The sequence below is a fragment of the Limanda limanda genome, chromosome 13 (genome assembly GCF_963576545.1).
Source record: "Limanda limanda chromosome 13, fLimLim1.1, whole genome shotgun sequence".
NCBI classification, from domain to species: Eukaryota; Metazoa; Chordata; class Actinopteri; order Pleuronectiformes; family Pleuronectidae; genus Limanda; species Limanda limanda.
In genome coordinates, this window is record NC_083648.1 from 4,068,888 (window position 1) to 4,086,959 (window position 18,072).

General features: G+C 43.6%; 1 protein-coding gene across 8 annotated transcripts in view; it reads right to left on the reverse strand.

Moving 5' to 3' along the window:
• Positions 1-2,607: 2,607 nt before the first annotated feature.
• The window catches only part of LOC133017787 (rho GTPase-activating protein 12-like), a 42,339-nt gene continuing 26,874 nt past the window's right edge, over positions 2,608-18,072 (reverse strand). For 2 of the 8 annotated variants that reach the window (XM_061083976.1, XM_061083977.1), the window contains exons 3-19: positions 12,949-13,215; positions 11,184-11,390; positions 10,779-10,859; positions 10,400-10,528; positions 10,177-10,245; positions 9,063-9,137; positions 8,391-8,452; positions 8,139-8,220; positions 7,478-7,579; positions 7,086-7,184; positions 6,193-6,289; positions 5,697-5,816; positions 5,178-5,276; positions 3,981-4,058; positions 3,715-3,849; positions 2,994-3,099; positions 2,608-2,881 (exon numbers count right to left, since the gene is read on the reverse strand). In XM_061083976.1, coding sequence (XP_060939959.1) covers positions 2,707-2,881; positions 2,994-3,099; positions 3,715-3,849; positions 3,981-4,058; positions 5,178-5,276; positions 5,697-5,816; positions 6,193-6,289; positions 7,086-7,184; positions 7,478-7,579; positions 8,139-8,220; positions 8,391-8,452; positions 9,063-9,137; positions 10,177-10,245; positions 10,400-10,528; positions 10,779-10,859; positions 11,184-11,390; positions 12,949-13,215 — 1,983 coding nt within the window. In that variant the 3' untranslated portion in view covers positions 2,608-2,706. The remainder of the gene's footprint in view (positions 2,882-2,993; positions 3,100-3,714; positions 3,850-3,980; positions 4,059-5,177; positions 5,277-5,696; positions 5,817-6,192; positions 6,290-7,085; positions 7,185-7,477; positions 7,580-8,138; positions 8,221-8,390; positions 8,453-9,062; positions 9,138-10,176; positions 10,246-10,399; positions 10,529-10,778; positions 10,860-11,183; positions 11,391-12,948; positions 13,216-18,072) is intronic. The other 6 variants (XM_061083982.1, XM_061083980.1, XM_061083978.1 and 3 more) reach the window with 6 other exon arrangements.

An 18,072-nucleotide genomic window follows, 5' to 3' on the forward strand; every position in this document is an offset into this window, starting at 1 on the left:
GAAGACAGAGAGGATGGAAAGCTGGACTCATATCATGCTTTTTAGATTCCTGGTGTGTATCATTATTTTTTTTTTTAAGATCTCCAAGTTCAGCTCCTGTTAACTGGAACCTGTGTTGAATCTTTAATTTAATCGACAGAGAAAACATATATTTAAATAAATGTGAGGATTTGCTATTTGTCTCAGTTTCATATATTGTAAATTGTATTTTAGGGCTTTAGTTTGATGGTTAAAGGAACAAGACATTACTGTGAGCGCTGAGATGACTCCACAAAAATAACCTTTTACGTTTTGCTGTGTACATAGACCGTGAAAGCTTCAGCCTTGATTCTGTCACAGAAAGAAACAAATGGTTCTCAGTGAGAGAACCACTCTGCCTCCTGCAGACCTTCATACATTTAAAGACCTTTCACATGCACAGATGAGCAATGACACACTAAAGTAAAGAGGAAACCGGGAAAAGCACAATGCAGGCTTTTAAAGGTTGGATTCCGGTTTCTGCAGCTCAGCCTGTGTTTATCATCGGCTGCAGAGGAGTGGAAGTGGAGTGGACATGTCAGTGTTAGCCGAGGAATCTCCTAATTCTGCAAACAACAAGTTGGTCTTGAATTTTACATTTCAGCAGATTGTCATTCAGAGTCTGTGCGGTGAGGTCAAGGTTCACGACCTCAGACCGGCTGCAGGAGGTTCTCTGCTCCCTCATCAGCGGCTGGGTCGTCAACTTGTACAATTTTACATGAACAACAACGATCTCTGCATCTCAATGTAAAGATTGTTATCGATTCCTTATTTCATTCTTCACTTTGGTTTAAAACGGTGGAATTCAATCCGTCTCTTCAGTGAAAACTTCTCCAAACAGACAAATATTTACTGATTTTCTTTTCTAAAATGAGATTTGATCCTTTTCTCCCATTAAAGTGAATTTTAATAGCTTTGTTATTTCAGAGGCTGGTTATATTTAGTATTTTATGACATTTTAATTAATTAGAATAATCCATAATACACATAATTAGTTGTAAGCCAAACACCAACATGAGATTTCCACTCTACCGCTCCTTGTTTTGCTGAATGTGCATCATGTGATGAAGCTGAACAAACACCTCACGTGGATTAAACTTCTATCCAGAGATTGTATTCAGGTCAAAGCACCAGAGGAAGAGTTGACCTCGTTTCTAAGGTGCTGCTCTGTAAGTGGAGCAATTTAAAATAGGACAGTCCAGAAATAAACATAAAAAATAAATAAATAAAAGAACCTGCAAGAAAAGCAAAACTCGTTCTCTCCACGACGGATGGAGGTTCACGCTGACGTGCGCCCAAAGCAGCTTTTTAACAGTAACTGGTGTCATGTTTAAATTAATGATGATTAGAATCAAGATGTCAAAATTTCATAAACACTTAACTGTGCATCGTATTGCACCAAGGAAAACAAGGCTAAACTTTCTGAGAAGATCAAGTCCAAAGTTTGGATGAATAATTATAATTTAACAACATATTCTTCTTCTGATAAATCCACTCCAGGCCAGAAGGGGGCGTCGTCATCAGACTGCGTTGATTTAAGAAAATGTATGAACACGTATAGAAACACAACACCTCTCTTGTTCCAGGCCTTTATTCCAGTTTGATAAAGCCAACATCATTTTTCTTTGCAAAGTTACATTCACAATCTTCCATCGAGGTAAACCTCCACTTCCCCTTCATCACGTCCCTTAGTGATTTCTCCCTCTTCTCTTATTCTTAACACTCCCGGCAAATGTACTTATATTTACTATTTTGTACAATATATCATCAGTAAATCCATTCATACATCCACCCCTCCCCCCCCCCCTTCCACATGCACACACATATACACTGTACAGATGTATCCATGGAGACGTGTTCAACGGCCTCAACATTTCATGTCCGGTAGACGAGGAAAGCAACAGCTGAGTAGCGCTGTTTTGTTTTTCAAGTTTGATGACCGGGCGCTGCGAGATGATTTGTTCTAGAAGCCGAGTGTTGAAGGTGGCGTTGGGATATAATACAGAGAGCGGCGAGAACCTCCCGTGTGTTCTGAGGACGCCGGTCCAGGAACAGGGGAGAGAACCAGGAGGAGGGAGGAGAACGGAGTGTTTTGAAATTAAAAAAAAAAGAACGAGATCAATACAGAAAGAAGCAAAAGTGTTCTTTAAAGTAAAAAATAAAAAAAAAGCCCTCATGTCCTTTCTTCTCATCGGTCGAGCTCCAACTTCCTTCACCTCTTAGTGTTAAAACATGGAAAGCGAAGCAGAGGATGAACAGCAGGTTGGTTTATTCTGTCGTTTCCCTCGGGAGCGATGGGTCGATACACGGGTTTTACTCAGATGCTCAGTCGGCCTGTGCAGTAGTGGGGGGGGGGGTTAGGAATCCAGTGTCGGGACAGGAGGTCGTGACCTCTGCAGCTCCAGGAGAAAACGAGCTACTTGGGAAAAAAAAGTGCAAAAACTTTTTTTTTTTTGGGTCGCTAGTTAGTTCGATCTTTGTTTTGGTTCAGGAGACGTTGGCTTTGGTCCAGAGTTTGTCTTTGTGGAAGTTTGGAGAAGCCGGTGAGCGCAGGTTGGTTTGAGATGAAGGTTAAGCCGCTGACCTCCCGCCCCTCCGCCCCCCCCGGACCGGGTGAGGAAGAGCTCTGCGTTGGGCGAGGGACACAAATGTCCACGTAGGCTTTGTCCTCTGGCTTTCTTCTACCGTCTACCTTCCAAAGATGTTCTCGTACTCCAGCAGGATCAGCTCCACGATCTGGTTCTGGTAGACCATGTGGACCGCCATGTTCCAGGTCTCGGTCTCCGGCCGCAGCAGCGTGGGGCCGAACACGATGGCCACGCTCTGGGTGGTCATCCGGTTCTCCTCACCGTGGTCGATCACCCTGGAGGGAAGAGGGAATATTAAATAACCTTGAGGCTGATATAACTTAGAAAACAAGACTGTGACTGAGGGGACAGTCTCAAAGTAGATAACTATTATTGTCTGTCTCTTACGTCCTGAGGTGTTTGAAGAGGACCTGCATGGTGTCCTGGTTCGGCTTCGGCAGCTGTCGGACCAGATCTTTGATGCAGTGAACTCTCTGCTTGTAGTCGGAATTCTCTGCAGCACAAAAACAAAATATACATGAAATGTCTGAGTGAACGATCCGAGCCACGAAGTGCACCAACAATCTTTTACCCTTCAATGAAAGGAACCACAACGTTACAGGTTAGAGAACTTGCTGCAACATGACAAGAGAGAACTGAGAAAACCCAAAAGGTAAATATAACTTCAACACCCACAATGCACCAGGCTCCAAAAGGCACTCCCAGGCCTCTCCAGTTGAAAAGGCTGGACCAGAACTTAAGTGGAGAAAACTTTCTTCAGCTCACTTTGCTTCTTAAAAAGAAATATTTAGTGGCAGCAGCCGGGAGCGAAATTATACTTATACCAGGGATTTAGAAAATCAGCAAAATTCCCATTTAATATCTCCCAGTTTAAATTAATAAAATCAGTACAACATATACTTCATAGGAAGATCCTGGAGAACAAAATGCTTATTGAAGTGAATTTCAGTTTGATGCTGGTTTGTGGTTTTGCAGCAGTAAAGCTTTTTCTAAGAACAAACTTCCTAACACAGACAGTTCACACACAGCGAACCCATAAATAAATAAATAAATAGATAAATAAATAAATAGATAAATAACTAAATAAAGGTGGAGGCACCGGACGTACTGATGGAGCTGACAAAGTCATGGAAGAGCGAGTAGGTGAAGAGCGGCTCGGGCAGCTCCCTGAAGTACATCTTCAAAGCTCCAGTGGTCACATGGATATCCTCCCACTTCCCGTCGGACAGGCTCACCTTCTCATCTGGACACAAACACACTCTCCAGTCAAAGCAGTTCACAACCAGGACAAGAGAAAACTACAGAGAAACTAACTCCTCACTGTTAATCTCATAGTTATTCACTCTTAATGAGAGAAGAGAAGCAGGGACTCACCGTGATTGACAGCAAAGCGTAGCTTCTGTATGACAGCCAGGTTTCCACTGACTCTGTAGATCCCGTCCACACACAGACCTGCAGGGCATGATGGGAGGAAAACACCAGTTCAGCCATAGATATGTTTAATAAAGACTAGATGTCTCGTTCGACGGAGCCGGACGTCCGCACATGGCGGCCATCTTGCTAGGGGGCAGCTCGCTCACCCATAACATTGTGTTGGTCGTGGTAAATAACCATAACTTGCTCAATTTTCAACCGATTTTTAAACGGTTTGGTTTGTTATAAACGTCAGGGATGTAGTTATGACACTGCATAAATTATTCATTTTTTTTAGAAAATTACATAATTATTCATAAGTATGCAGTGTCATATCTAAATCTCTGACGTTTATAACAAACCAAACCGTTTAAAAACCGGTTGAAAATTGAGCAAGTTATGGTTATTTACCACTACCAACACAATGTTATTGGTGAGCGAGCTGCCTCTGGCAAGATGGCCGCCATGTGCGGAGGTTCGTCTCCGTTGGCCGGCAACGCAGACGAGACATCTGGTCTTTATATATTTATCTATGGCAACATGTCCGACATGTCCCAAATCTTTACAGAACCTCAACCAAGTTTTTAGCTGCTCTTCCCTAAACACACTTTATCAACCATCTTCCCGAACTTTAACAAAACCGAGGGTGCATCGCCATGAAGTAGGAAAAGAAAGACTGAACTGATTTCAGATTTAAAAATTTCAGGTTTAAAAACCAAACCGGTTTTTAAACAGTTTGGTTTGTTATAAACGTCAGAGATGTAGTTGTGACACTGCATAAATTATTCATTTTTTTAGAAAATAACATAATTATTCATAAGTATGCAGTGTCATATCTACATCTCTGACGTTTATAACAAACCAAACCGTTTAAAAACCGGTTGAAAATTGAGCAAGTTATGGTTATTTACCACTACCAACACAATGTTATTGGTGAGCGGGCTGCCTCTGGCAAGATGGCCGCCATGTGCGGAGGTTCGTCTCCGTTGGCCGGCAACGCAGACGAGACATCTAGTCTTTATATATATCTATGAGTTCAGCCACATCTCAGAATTACTCCCATGTTTTTGTTATTTGCTTGGATGATTCCACTAAAGGTTAGAAGAAACTATTTCCTCTAAATACAGATGAGGTAAAGTGATGAAGTTGCCCACACACCGCTGGTCTCCACGTGGTCGATGCACGTCGTCACGAAGCTCGGCACCGTGCCGTTCTCCCGGTGACACAAACTGGACAAACTGCAGCCGAACACCTGATCTGAAGACGCACAACAACAAACACAAAGTCATAAAACAGTTCAGAGTCCTCGGTCACTAGTTTCAGACTCAGTCAGAGCTGCACTCCCGTGATAATGCATTTTTAAGGCGGTCAAGTTTTATTTTTTTGTGCGTAGGACTTTGCCAAAGAAGCAGAATTTTCTCAATCATTCAGTGAAGTTTTTATCTCAAAGTTCAAAATCACCAAATAAAAAATGCATGAAATTCACTGGACAACAACATATTTTATTTTTTTCCACCAGCAAATCCAATAAATGTATGAAACTCAAATACGATATGATAATAAGTAAAGTCTTTGCACTCCACTGCCTGAACACAGTGAATGTGTGAGGGAGAGGTGTGTGTGTGTGTGTGTGTGTGTGTGTGTGTGTGTGTGTGTGTGTGTGTGTGTGTGTGTCACCTTTGATGTATCCCTTGTCCCGGACGGACTGCAGGGTCGGACGCCGCGTGAGGAACTTCTTCAGCTTGTGTCGGGTCTTCTTGTTGTCGTTGGCGTCCACGCTGGACGAGCTCTTCATGGCTGTGTAGTGGAAAGGAGAACGCACATAGTTTTCCAGCAGTCGTGTCAACGCGCTGCTGCTCATGATGGCCGCTCGATGTTATGAAGGAATGAAACTGATAAGCAGCTGTTTTATGGGGCAGGTTCAGTCATATGAGGAAGTTGAGACATTTAATCAAACAGGTGTAATTCACTGGCTGGTTGTTGTACTTTGATTTTCACTCTTCCATACACACAGCAGTTCATTTCTCTAGTCCCCTGTTTATTCAATACTTCAATCCTTCACTCTTTATGATTTACTACCTACTTCACTAAAACATATATGTCATGTTTTATTTTTCTCTGCATGTGCTTGTGTATCTGTATCTGTTAAACTTCAGTTCACATTCAAACAGACCTCTGCCTTTCTTCGAGTCTCTCTGTTCTTTGTCTCCCGTCTCAAAACCAGGAGATTCGGGCAAGTCCTCTTCAATGGCCTCATCAGACTCCCAGGCCTAAGAGAGAGAGAGACACACACACAGGGATATGAAATGTTGGTTGTTAAAATCTACACCTGCTGCACCTTTGGACGCCCGTTTGGACTCCCAGGCGCCGGAGGGCTGAAGCATTCACACACGGCTCGACCCAACGGAAACAGAAATAAAATTTAGGAATAGCCACTAGCTCACCAGGTTGAGAGAACACCGCTTAACAGTTGTCTTCTGTTTCTATTTGCTATTATTTCTAAAAATAGGTCGACAGGTTTTTGCTTTGTCACAAATGATTAGTTTTACTGACTAACATTCAGAAACTAGAAGGGCGCTCGGAGACATCCATAAAGGCCGACGCCCTATTTGTGTTGCCGTGTTAAAGAAAGGGAAAAATAATATCCTGGATCTGCTGGTTTATCTGGAATCTGCTTCAACATTTATAGAATTCTTCCTCTGAACATGAGGCACTGCTGCGCAAAATGTAAATAAATTGGTTCACTAGTTTTCTGGTAAACCTGCAGATAAAATGAGCAGCTGATATTCAGCTCATGGACATCTGTTTTAAAATGTGTTATTTCATTAAGAAAGCAAACATGCCAGCAGCAGTTAGTAAAAATGTGATAAAGCCTGTTCCCCTCCTCCTCTCAACAGGCTGCTCCTCTCTCTCACATTCTCCAACCCTGCAACTACCACTTTGACCGAATTGTTGTGTTTTCGAGCTGCACAACAGACGCTTGAGTTGCTGACCTTTCGTTTCCTGAACCAAAACCAACTGATGGAGGTTTCAGTCGAGCGTGAGAGAGAGAGCCTCAGTACTCACATGGGTGCTGATGGTCTCCTGCAGAACTCGGTACCAGTCGTTGATGATGGTGTCAGTGTCCCACTGGATCAGCAGGTCCGTGCCGTGCCGAGTCTTCAGCTGAAACCAGGAGAGACACACCAAAGATTCAGCTATATTAAATGTACTTCTTCATGTGTTCTCCATGTGTGTGAGTTTGTGAGATTTGGTTGTGTTGTTGAAAGCAGCTTCGGAAAGAGAAAGAGAACCAAGGCAGAAATAAAACCTTCTACAGATTTTTGAAACTGCACTTAAAAGATTGTTTGTCTTTCAGACCTTTCAACTTGTCATCTCAAAAAAAATCAAACAATCTGATTAAAATAAACAAGGAAAAGATCCAAGAGGACATAAACTGGCTGTGAGCTCACTCCCACCTCTACTACGTGCTTCTTGCTGGATTTGTCCTTGGACGCCCATTCCACCGAGCCGCCCCTCAGGTCCACAGTGAACTCAGGTTTGGTCTGACTGCCGCCAAACTGGAGAGAGAGAAACAGAGAGAGAGAGAGAGAGAGAGAGAGAGAGAGAGAGAGAGAAGAGTCAGAGGAGGTCAACACACTGTTCTCATGAGTCTGCATCCCGGAGAGAAACTGCACTAAAGCTGCACCTTCTCCCGTAAAAGCTCTTTCAGCTTCCATCCATATGCTACGACAGCTGTATAACTCTTTATTTTTGATTGATGGTGATGTTATTGTGGCGCACTATGTTGTTCCAGGTCTTTTCTTAACTTGAATTCATTGTTACTGTATTAGTCTAACACAGAGACTGTAAAGACCACTCTCCAGACATGAAGCCTAAATATCCCAGACACAGGATCTTGCTCTGATGATGTAATTTGAAGCTTTCACTTGTGAGGAGTCGTCATGTCATCTTAACAAAGTCAATGGACAGTGGATTGAACTCAACATTTCTGTTTCTCTTTTCAACGACCCTGATTAATCGAGAACACTTTTCTATTGTTTGAACTGAACCTTAGTCTAACAACTGACGTGATGAGACATTTTGTTTTCTTGAACAGAGAAAATGTTTGTTGCTCACCCAACTGCTTCCACCTCCTTTTTCTTTGGCGAACAGCAGCGTGTGTCCCTGCAGAACCGTCCAGGAAGACGTCCAACTCTTCCTAAAAATAGAAAGATCACAATATTTTTTGAGTGCAGGAAGTATTTCATTTTCACTTCTATATCTGTCAAAAATAGTTGATAGTACTTTCAAAATCAAAATGAGCTTCAAGCAAAACGAGTGTTGATTTCAATAAGATTAGAATCTATCTGAGGAGGCGGAGCTACTCACCGTACTTTCTTGCCAAACTCAGTGATCTTGGTCACATTCAGGACGCCACACTTTTCAGACGGCTGCAGAGAGAAACAAACACTGGATAAGCAGGTGTCACACCGGTGGAAAAACCACCACCACCACCGCAAAACACCCGAGCACCAGAGCGATCCCAGCTGACTGCGCCCGCAGGAAAAGCAAGTGACTGAACACGAGGGAGTGAACAGGGACAAGAGGAGGAGAAGAAGAAGAAAAGAAACATGTCTCGGCCAAGCTGCATTCAGCCAGCGATCTTATGCCTTTTAGGATCAAGCAGCAGATTTTAGAGAATCTGCTTCGGTTCGGCTGAGAAAGCCAATCAGCCGAACCATTATTTCAATGTCTCTTGAAATCATTAAGCTCCTGTTGTGATTTCAACAAACACAAGCAAAACGCAATTCAACCAGAAATCAGTGTTTCTACACCGGCTCAACTTCAGATTCCCTCTCTGTGTTTCTGCCGTCACACTCGACTTTGCTCTAATCATTTCCACATTATCCAGACCAGTGTCACAACCCTGCAGCAAGCCGCAAAAAAAAAAAAAATGTGTCGCTGCCTCCAATCAGGGACAACGTGAACCCCCCAGCCCCCCCCCGCAGGACCGAGGCTGGTGGGCGAGGCGAGGAAGCGAGGTTAGGGGTGAGTACTAACAGAGGTGGGGGACTTGGGAGACGAAGGGCAGGAGTCAGAATCAGGAGAGGGGGGCGCAGGGCCCAGAGGAGCGTCCTGGGGAGGAGAACACAAACTGTCACATGGGCTAACAACGGAGTGTTAATGAGAAAAGGACGGGAGGTTAAGAAGACACAGACGGCTCAAACAGTGTGATTGCAATTAACGGAGAGATTACCAAGCTGCCAAGTGTGTCAAGTACCTGTGTGATGTCCAGGAGGCGCACACGGATTATTAATGAGATGTGGATACAGCAACAGTGTGTGTCAGAAATCTATTTGTCTAGTTTGTCTATTTTAATTCAGGGTTTCTGCAGGTTTCAGTGAGTTATTTTAAAGGATTTAATATGTAACAGTTCTTTATTATAATGTGTAATAACGACTGGACCTATGCATCACATCTGCTTCACATGTGGCTTTGTCAGAATGTCTGTTTTTTCCATCCACTGTTTGTATTGGTCACTCGTAATTTGTAATTTTTCACGTTCAAGACTTTTCAAGACCTTTTAATAACATAATGACTGAAGATCTGTGTTAAGTACGACAGATATGAAGGATTTTGTATGTAGTTTTCTTACATGGTGCTTATATCTGTATCGTTGAGAAAGAACTTTAAAAACTATGCAAACAGAACATTTCTCTAAAACACATTTTTTGTTAAAGATAAACACAAGTTAAAGGTTTTGAAGCAAGTAGCCTTAAATGAACATTAAACTATTCAAAATCATCTAAATGTATTCAAGACCAAGCCCAAAAATGAGATTGGTTCATTTGAACTTTTTTAAGACCCTGCAGAAACTCTCTGTTTTTATTGCACAATATTTCATCACTTGCTGGAAGGCTGCTGTTATCGCTCAACAAGATTTAATTAACCAGGTTTGTGATTGAAGCTCCAATATCATAAGCAGAGTTATTTAAATGAACAGGCTCGATCAACTCAGGGAATCATGCAAGAAAAAAATGTTTAAAAAGGAAAATTGGCAGAGTAATTATTACTTTTACTGTTTTGTGATTATCCTGATTATCTGCATGCAAGCTGATTGGCTGCTGGGATTAAGGGACAGGGCTCTGATTGGTCGGTGAGACAGACTACTGACTTTGGGTTTGTACGGGTGAAGGTGGAGACGGGCGGAGACGGCCCGGAAACGTCTGGTTTTTAACAGCCGCTGCAATGCAACAAGTCTACAACTGAAACTGTTGACCTTTAAAAACAGCTTTGCGACGAAAACAACAGAAAACAGCTGAACTGTAAGAGTAAATGTTTTAAGTTTATACACTATAAGAATCGTGAGGCACCACTGGCAGATCTGTGTGTCCCACCTTGTCGTTGGGCTCCTGGACGTAGGCGCTGTGTCTCCACTTGGTCAGGACGATGGGCTCCATGTGTCTCCGGTCCAGGCTGCGGCTCTTAGGAGCATCTCCTGACGGCTGAGGAGGAGAGAGGTTGTACTGGAGGGAGGTAAATTAGAATCGCACAGCATCAGTGAACAGGACCTTTAACTACGGCAAAGGAAATTGTATTTAATAATACCAGTTTGTGCCTTATTGTGTCTGAAATCTCTATGACGTGATAACGGGAAATTCATCTAGTGAATCACTATCACAAAGTGGATATCAGCCACTAACAGAAAGGTTGATTTTTCTTTAGTGTTGATTCCCTTTTGTAATAAAACAAACAGGGATTCCTACAGATCGTTACCTTTGGCAGCTCCCACTCTGACCTGGAGCCGTCTGCACTGTAGTAATAAGGTCGACCCTGCTCATCAACGTGTTTTAACCACTGGTGACACACGGACAGACAAGAGAAAGCCCAGACTCATTCTGACATCTCCATTGATAACAAACCTACTGGCGAACATGAGGTGTTACAAGCAGTTGGTGGAGCTGTTTGGAATTTGGACACCATGTGGTTTCCATTTCCTATGTGATTATTGTGCTTAAAAATGATTTCCAGATAATGAGGAATATTTTCATCTTTTTCTCTGGTGCTGGTAATCACTGTCATGCTGTTACAACACTGTTATAAGCAAAGACTACATCCATCTCCCCCATGCATCGCCAGAAGCAACCACAGTACAGAGGATCAGCCCCGTGCAGCCGGTACCTTCTCGTTCGTATGGTCGCTGACGTACAGCGTGTGGCCGTGCTCGTCCGTCGCCTCCGACCAACCACGCGGCGGCGAGCCGTACTGACTGTCTGATTGGCTAGAGTAGGCACTGAAGCAGGTGTCCTCCGACGACAGAGGCTGAAGTCGACCGATGGAGAGCGAGAGGAACGGAAGGAAAGACGGCGAGAGCGACAGAGGAGTCGTCTGACATTGATGTAAAAAGAGAGAGAGAGAGAGAGAGAGAGAGAGAGAAACAAGAGAGAGGGCGTCTTTCACCATGAAGATACAGAGGCACCCAGAACCAATGAGATATGAGAAAATGACAGAAAACCCATCAAGCAGCAAAAATCCCCAATGCTCATGCTTCACTGTGGAGGCTGCAGTGGGAGAGTGACTGCCTTTCACCTGTAGGTGGCAGTGTGGTGCAGCCATTTAAAGAAACAGAGAGGAATCCCACATGATTCAGGCTGGGAAGTCTCAGTGTCTGTGATTGTGTCGGAATCGTTCTCACTGTTGATATTGACTCGTGCAATTTCCAAATGACACAAGTCTTTATGTGTTTTTTTCCCCACAACATATTTTCTGGAAATAAATCTGGATGTCAGAGAGAAAACTTAACATTTTTACTCTGAAATATATTTTGTCTGACAAATCAAATTTCCCATCACAATCTGTCACCGCCAGCGGAAAACCATTTTGCTGATGTCTACATGTGCGGCTCTTTATCATGAGAAAGACACAACACAAACTGAATCCGGGCTTTTATTGTGTGTTTGTTATCTATAAAATATCTGAGTCATTGTCACAGAGGAAATGTGAACACATGAGGGTGGGAGTTCTTGTAATTCTACACTTGTGAAAACCAGTTTAAGCTCAGGGTGACTATAGCTTTGCGAAGTCAGGTCATTCCAGCTGAGTCGGACCTTTCCACTGGTTTTTGTGCATTGTAATACTTTCACTTTTACAGAGTTGTCTCAGCCACACCTCGGAGTCTAACTTTTTCTCTTTTATTGATTCCTGACGTGTGAATTGTTCAGTTGTAGTATCTAGTATTCATAGGTTGAATTTGGTATCATGCCTGCAGCAGTGGTGTCTCTAACAAACTCTGAGGTGACAGGGATTCAACTGTATCTTCTGCTAATTTAAGGTACTAAAATATAATATCAAGATTCTGAATTAAGTTGAGACGAATCATTCTGGCCCTTTTGAGACATGATATGAATATCAGTCCCAACAGGTTTGATCAGAAGCTCTTCTGTTGACACTTGACAGGAACGTAAATCTTGACAGTGTCTCATGTGACTACGGGTGATACCACCTCCCCGCTGTTTATGAAAATGGTCACGTACGTCCACCAAAAATAAAGCTTGAGGTTTTTACACAGTCTCTTTATAGATGTGTCCCATGACCAAGTGTTTTTTTGTGAGTCGGTAAGTGTGTGTATAAGTGTGTGTGTGTTTGTGTGTGTCACATCTGGTTTCTGCAGCGACTGACCACATGTGTGGAATAACTCACGCTCTTACTTCCTCCACTGTTAGTGTTTACATACAGTGTGAGCTTAATGGATTACAGCTGGAGGTTTGTTTTTAGTGAGGAAACTTAAAACTAAATTTGAATAACTTTCTCAGTGAGATTTTGCCAAGTGGCATAAGGCACTTATATGGAGCGTTGTCACTGGAAGTTCTTCATAAAAACAGGTATAAAGGGATGTGTCTACGTGTGTGTGTTTGGCTGAACCCTCTCTGCAGTCAATGCTCCGTACCTCGGAGCTCTCTTCTGCGCTGTGGTTCTCTCCTCTGGAGTTCCCGCTGCTGGCGTCCCTGGCTCGTGGAGGTTTCCAGGTCCTCTCCTGGGTGCCGCGGTGGTAGTAGAAGTGTCGGCCGTTCTGGTCCCTGTGGGTCTCCCAGTCGCCCAGGGAGTGGATGGGGGAGCCCGAGGGCAGGGGGGGCAGGCTGGTCTGAGTGATCTTCAGCTCCTGGAGGTTGGTGTAGACGGGCGACTCGGAGCGGCCTCGGCCTGAAGACCCCGTCTGATGGAGGGAGAAAGAGAGAAAAAGAGAGAGAGAGAGAGGGAGGTGGAACTGTGAGTCATCTGAGAGTGGATTTAAGTCTGTTATAATATACATATATATATATATATATATATATATATGAAATCAGGGAAAAGTTCCAGGAAAGCGTGATATAAGAAATTTACAGATTTCAGAGTGTAAATCTACAGGTGCAAGTTGATGGACACCTCCATCCAAAATAACTTTGAGCCCCTCAGGGCTTCAATCAAACACCCCCCGTCCGTTTACTCCGTGTCTCCACTGAGGTGAAACTGTAGTAAACGACAGAGTGTGTGCAGAGTTTGTGCCGGGTTGGTTAGCGGCGGTGGAACATAGAGGAAGTGACTGAAATGTGAAATAAACTTTATGTCGATGAAGCTGACATAACCAGTGTTGACCGTGGAGGAGCAGGGAACCTGAAGGATCAGCGCAGGGGGAAGTCAGTGCTGCTGTTGTGTAACGCCGAGTGGCAGGGACCCGTGTCGGTTAAAAACAAGGAAGTAAAACTGACTGTCAAGATGCATCCTGAACATTGAGAGGAGGGTCTGTGTGCCGACTCATCTTTACACCACGAGGAGAGAGGAATTGTGAAAAATCTGTCCCCCATCGAAAACAACTGAGAAGCAGACGGATGGAGTAACTCTCCTCAGAACCTCGACCAACGTCTGATTCAGTCAATGGACGACCTCTCATGATTATTTCATGCCGGCGTTACAAAGACGCTGGCTGTCTGCGGAGCCGCAGCTCAGACAGAGTCATGAATAATGCCAGCACCCACAGGGCTTTAAAACATTGGCTCTGTGATGGTTTTATTGCACTGGGATCAATAGGGATGAAATATACAGGAGCTCAGCAAACAGCTGGAGGTGCAGAGGCAAACTGAATAATCAGAGGCGTGTTGTTCAATACACCGCCACAGCATGAGCGGATTACCAAACACACATTATAAATACACAATGATATAAATGTGTAGTATACTTGAGGATGATTGAGTTTCAGGGGGCAGATGCCGATATAAATCTTTCCTTCATTGTTTATTCTGTAAAATAAAACGGTTTTCATATCATGCTAATGCGCAAAACAAGACATAGCTTTAAACTTAGCGAGTGCTCAACAATAACAAACGTGTAATAGATTACCTCTTGCAGTGAGCAGCTCATAAACATATCGTCCTCTTCATCCATCGAGTTGGATCTGAAGAAACTTCTCCTCAAACGGATCCTTGCCATTGTCCCTGTTTTGTATATCGTGAGTTTGAGTTGAGCTCAGTCAACGCACGCAGCGCTCAGCCCCGGAGACTCTGCACCGAGCTCTTCCTGTACATGTGATTTAGTGCATGGATGCTTCAAAGAGGAAGTCCTAGTCAATCGACGGTTGAAAAGCCCTAATCCCTCAAAACTAGATGTTCCCCTCATGTCTGTCCTGCTGTGAATTCAAATACAGGCTGAGAAGCTTTTTATTCAATTTCCAGCACAAAAAAAAATAGTCTGATACCCTAAAATGTCAACTTAATTGCTATGTTATTGTTTGGTGGATGTATATTCGGCTTCAGCGTCATGTAGTGCAAACTTAGAAAAACAAATAAAAACACAGACAGAAGGAATATAAGTTCTGTCAAATACTCGCTCTCATTAAGTAAGTAAAAGCTGCACTGCCAGGCGGACTCATTAAAAACTCACAGGGAGTCTTGTAACTCCATTACAGCAGCGGGACGCTCCTGAGCAGCTGGTGTTGGACATCTGGTGTGAACAGACTGACCGCCTGATCAACACGGAGCTCGGAAACCAGTGACCCACAGTGGGACAGAGGTTGACCTCTTCTCCTGAGGAGGCTGCTCTCTTTGATAGTGCACTGTGCTTCAAGGAAAGGTTGGACCAGGTCGACAAGTGGCACAGGGTGTTGGATTTGTTTTGGAGTTTCAGAAAGTCTGTTCATTTGAAATATGGATAGTGACATCACTAAAAGAAAGCTTTGAGCCGACAATCGAGATTTCAGGTTGCAGCTCAGCATATGATTTGTTTCCCATTTCAGTCCAGAGGGTTTTATGGACAGAGAATATGAAGGGACGGAGAATGACGCTGCCAATTCCTGTCTGAGACCTGCATGCTTTTATCTGTGCTGCCTGCAGCTCTGCAGCTCTGCACTGGAATAGTAATCAACCGGCCCGGTGCTCTTCAGCTGCAGATAAACCACATTAGAAACTGAAAAAGAAACAGAGACGGAGAGAAAAGGGAAAAGGACTCAGGATGCACAGCAGAGCTAATATTAGAGGGAAATGTCTGCAGGTGCTTTGGCATCATAACAGTTATATTTAGACGAGGTTGGTGTGAGATTCAAAACACAAACCTCCAGGTTACGTTCGCTGGCTCCTTCACAGATCAGGTTTATGTTGTGGTTTCAAGTTTTAGTATTTTTCAGGGGGTTATGATGGCTCATAGGATTCAACTTGTCCAAGCAGCATTGAAAACACAACAACAGCCAATGTGCTTATTTCACAGTCAATCAATATGATTTAACCTTCCTCGTTTGAACCCAATCTATGTCATTAATAAATCATCCAAACTAATCAATGCACGATATGACTCTACGTGGAGGTAGAGCTCCATCCCTCACCCTCCATGGCTGAGGGATGGAGCAGCACAGTCCTTTAGATGGCAGCCTGACAACAAAGTTAGTGAAGTTTGAAGAGGAGCGATGAAGCCAGGGGAGGAGGAGGAGCTCCACACGTTCACCTCCTCTCTCCTCCTCCTTCCTCTCAGACACAGAGGAACCTGCTCTGCCGCATACCACAGAGAACTGGGCCGTGCAAACACACAACACTCACACACGGTAGAAACACACAGGAGCAAATCATTTAAGAACAGCTCGGACTGATGTGCTCACACACACACACCTGTGCAAAGTCGCACGTGCACACATATGCCCTCAAACACACACACAGATAAATCAGCAACTTCTCTACTTCCTTGTATACTAGGTCATGTAGTTTCACTGGGACAAAGTGCTGTTGAAACACACACACATGCACGCATACACACAAACACACACACACGGCTGGAAGCTGTATTGCATAACATGCTTAGGAAATGTGTCTCAATGTTTTCCTCTTTGGCCTCAGACCCAGTGTCGCTGACGGAGGCAGGAATTGATCTTGATTTGATGACTCAGAAAAGAACACAACACAGAATCACTTGTATTTTTTCACTTTGCATCTAGTAAACTGGTAAAACAAGGTATTTAATATTTTGCAGGCAAATAGATAATTGATTATACGTTCATATACATAGGTTGATCATATGTAAATGTATCAATGCTGAAAGTTATTAGTAGTTGAGGCACAGGATGTGGGTCGACTAGTGAAACCAGCCATGAGGCGTGACAGAGAGGAGGCTGTGATTACATCAGAGACTAGAACTCACTGCAGACGTGAGAGGAAACCAGGTGACTAAACAGGAAGGTTGGTAGATTCAAATGAATCTGCTGCTTCCTTCCTTCCATTAATCTGTTATTTCTTTTGTCATTCTCCCCTTTTAAAACATATCTAGACCTCAAGTATTCTGAGTGATGCCTCGGTACACAAGGGGGAGGGGGAAAGAAACCTGGAAATCTGCGTTCGCTGTATTTACTGAGAAATAACAAGGGACAGACCAAGACAAAACATAGACATGAGTGGAGTCTGACCCGGAAAAGCTTCAGGCTGATAGAACACGTCTGTTACAGCGTGGTGAGTCTTTCATTCCGGTCTAAGGTCATCTCAGTAAATCTGACTGAGATGAATAACAGGGGCAAAGGAAAAACAACCACTAGACAAACCGCCTGCAAGTCAACACAAAAGCTCTTTAAATAGCGGCACCACCCAAAGCAATTACGCAACTTCTGTGCAATTACATTCAACAGGAGAAAAGCGCGGACAATGCGGCGCAGGGGGAACACAATGAAAGGCCTGAGGTGAGTCTGTGCTCCGAGTGACCTCATGAAGTCAGGAAGCTTTCAGGCTGCACTGACCCAGGACGCCACAGGACACACACCCATATTTAAATAAGGAGACTAAGCATCAGCTAAGCTCCTGAAACATATATTACACTTCAATTTATAATAATTTATTAATTAATTCGGGTTAAAAACAGGTTTAATGCTTTGCCAGAGCCCTTTTGCATTAGAGATCATTCAAATGAATGAGGCTCACTTGGGGCTGAATGTCACATTTCCTACAGTGTACGACTCTCTGTGGGGATTGTGTACAGTCGCCTGGATTGCGTGACTAAGTGTGCAAAAATAAACACACAAGAGAAATAGAGAGTAAAAAAAAAAGAAGAGGATTATTGGCGGCACCCAAATGTGGGAGCAAATTAACTTTCCCAGATGTTTGTGTGTGTGGTTTTTAGATTGCAGAGTGTAGGAGCATATGCTTGTGAGTCTGGAACAGCAGCTGTGTGGATGCTGCTCTGCCTTCACCACAGGGGGCGAGCGTTATTCCCCACAGGCTGGAACGCGATGCGGGGGAACCACCGTCGACCTTCCTGAACGCTGGAACGTCTCATTTAGCCAAACAGGACTGTTGACTTCCAGAAACCAGACTGACATTTCTTAACCAGAGACGGTTAAAACAAGTGAGGAGAAAATGAGTTTTGTCGTTCATATTATGTCGACATATTTTCACTCTCTGGGTTTTTGAGGCTTTGTTCATAGTGACACACGCCTTTTTGTTTTTAGAAATGCAAAAAAATGCGCTGTATAATAAATTCAGAGCCTTAAATATAAAATCAGTGCTGTGGGAAACACACTATCTGAGCAGCGAGGCAGCCACAGCCTTGACCGAATGATTTATCCTCTAAT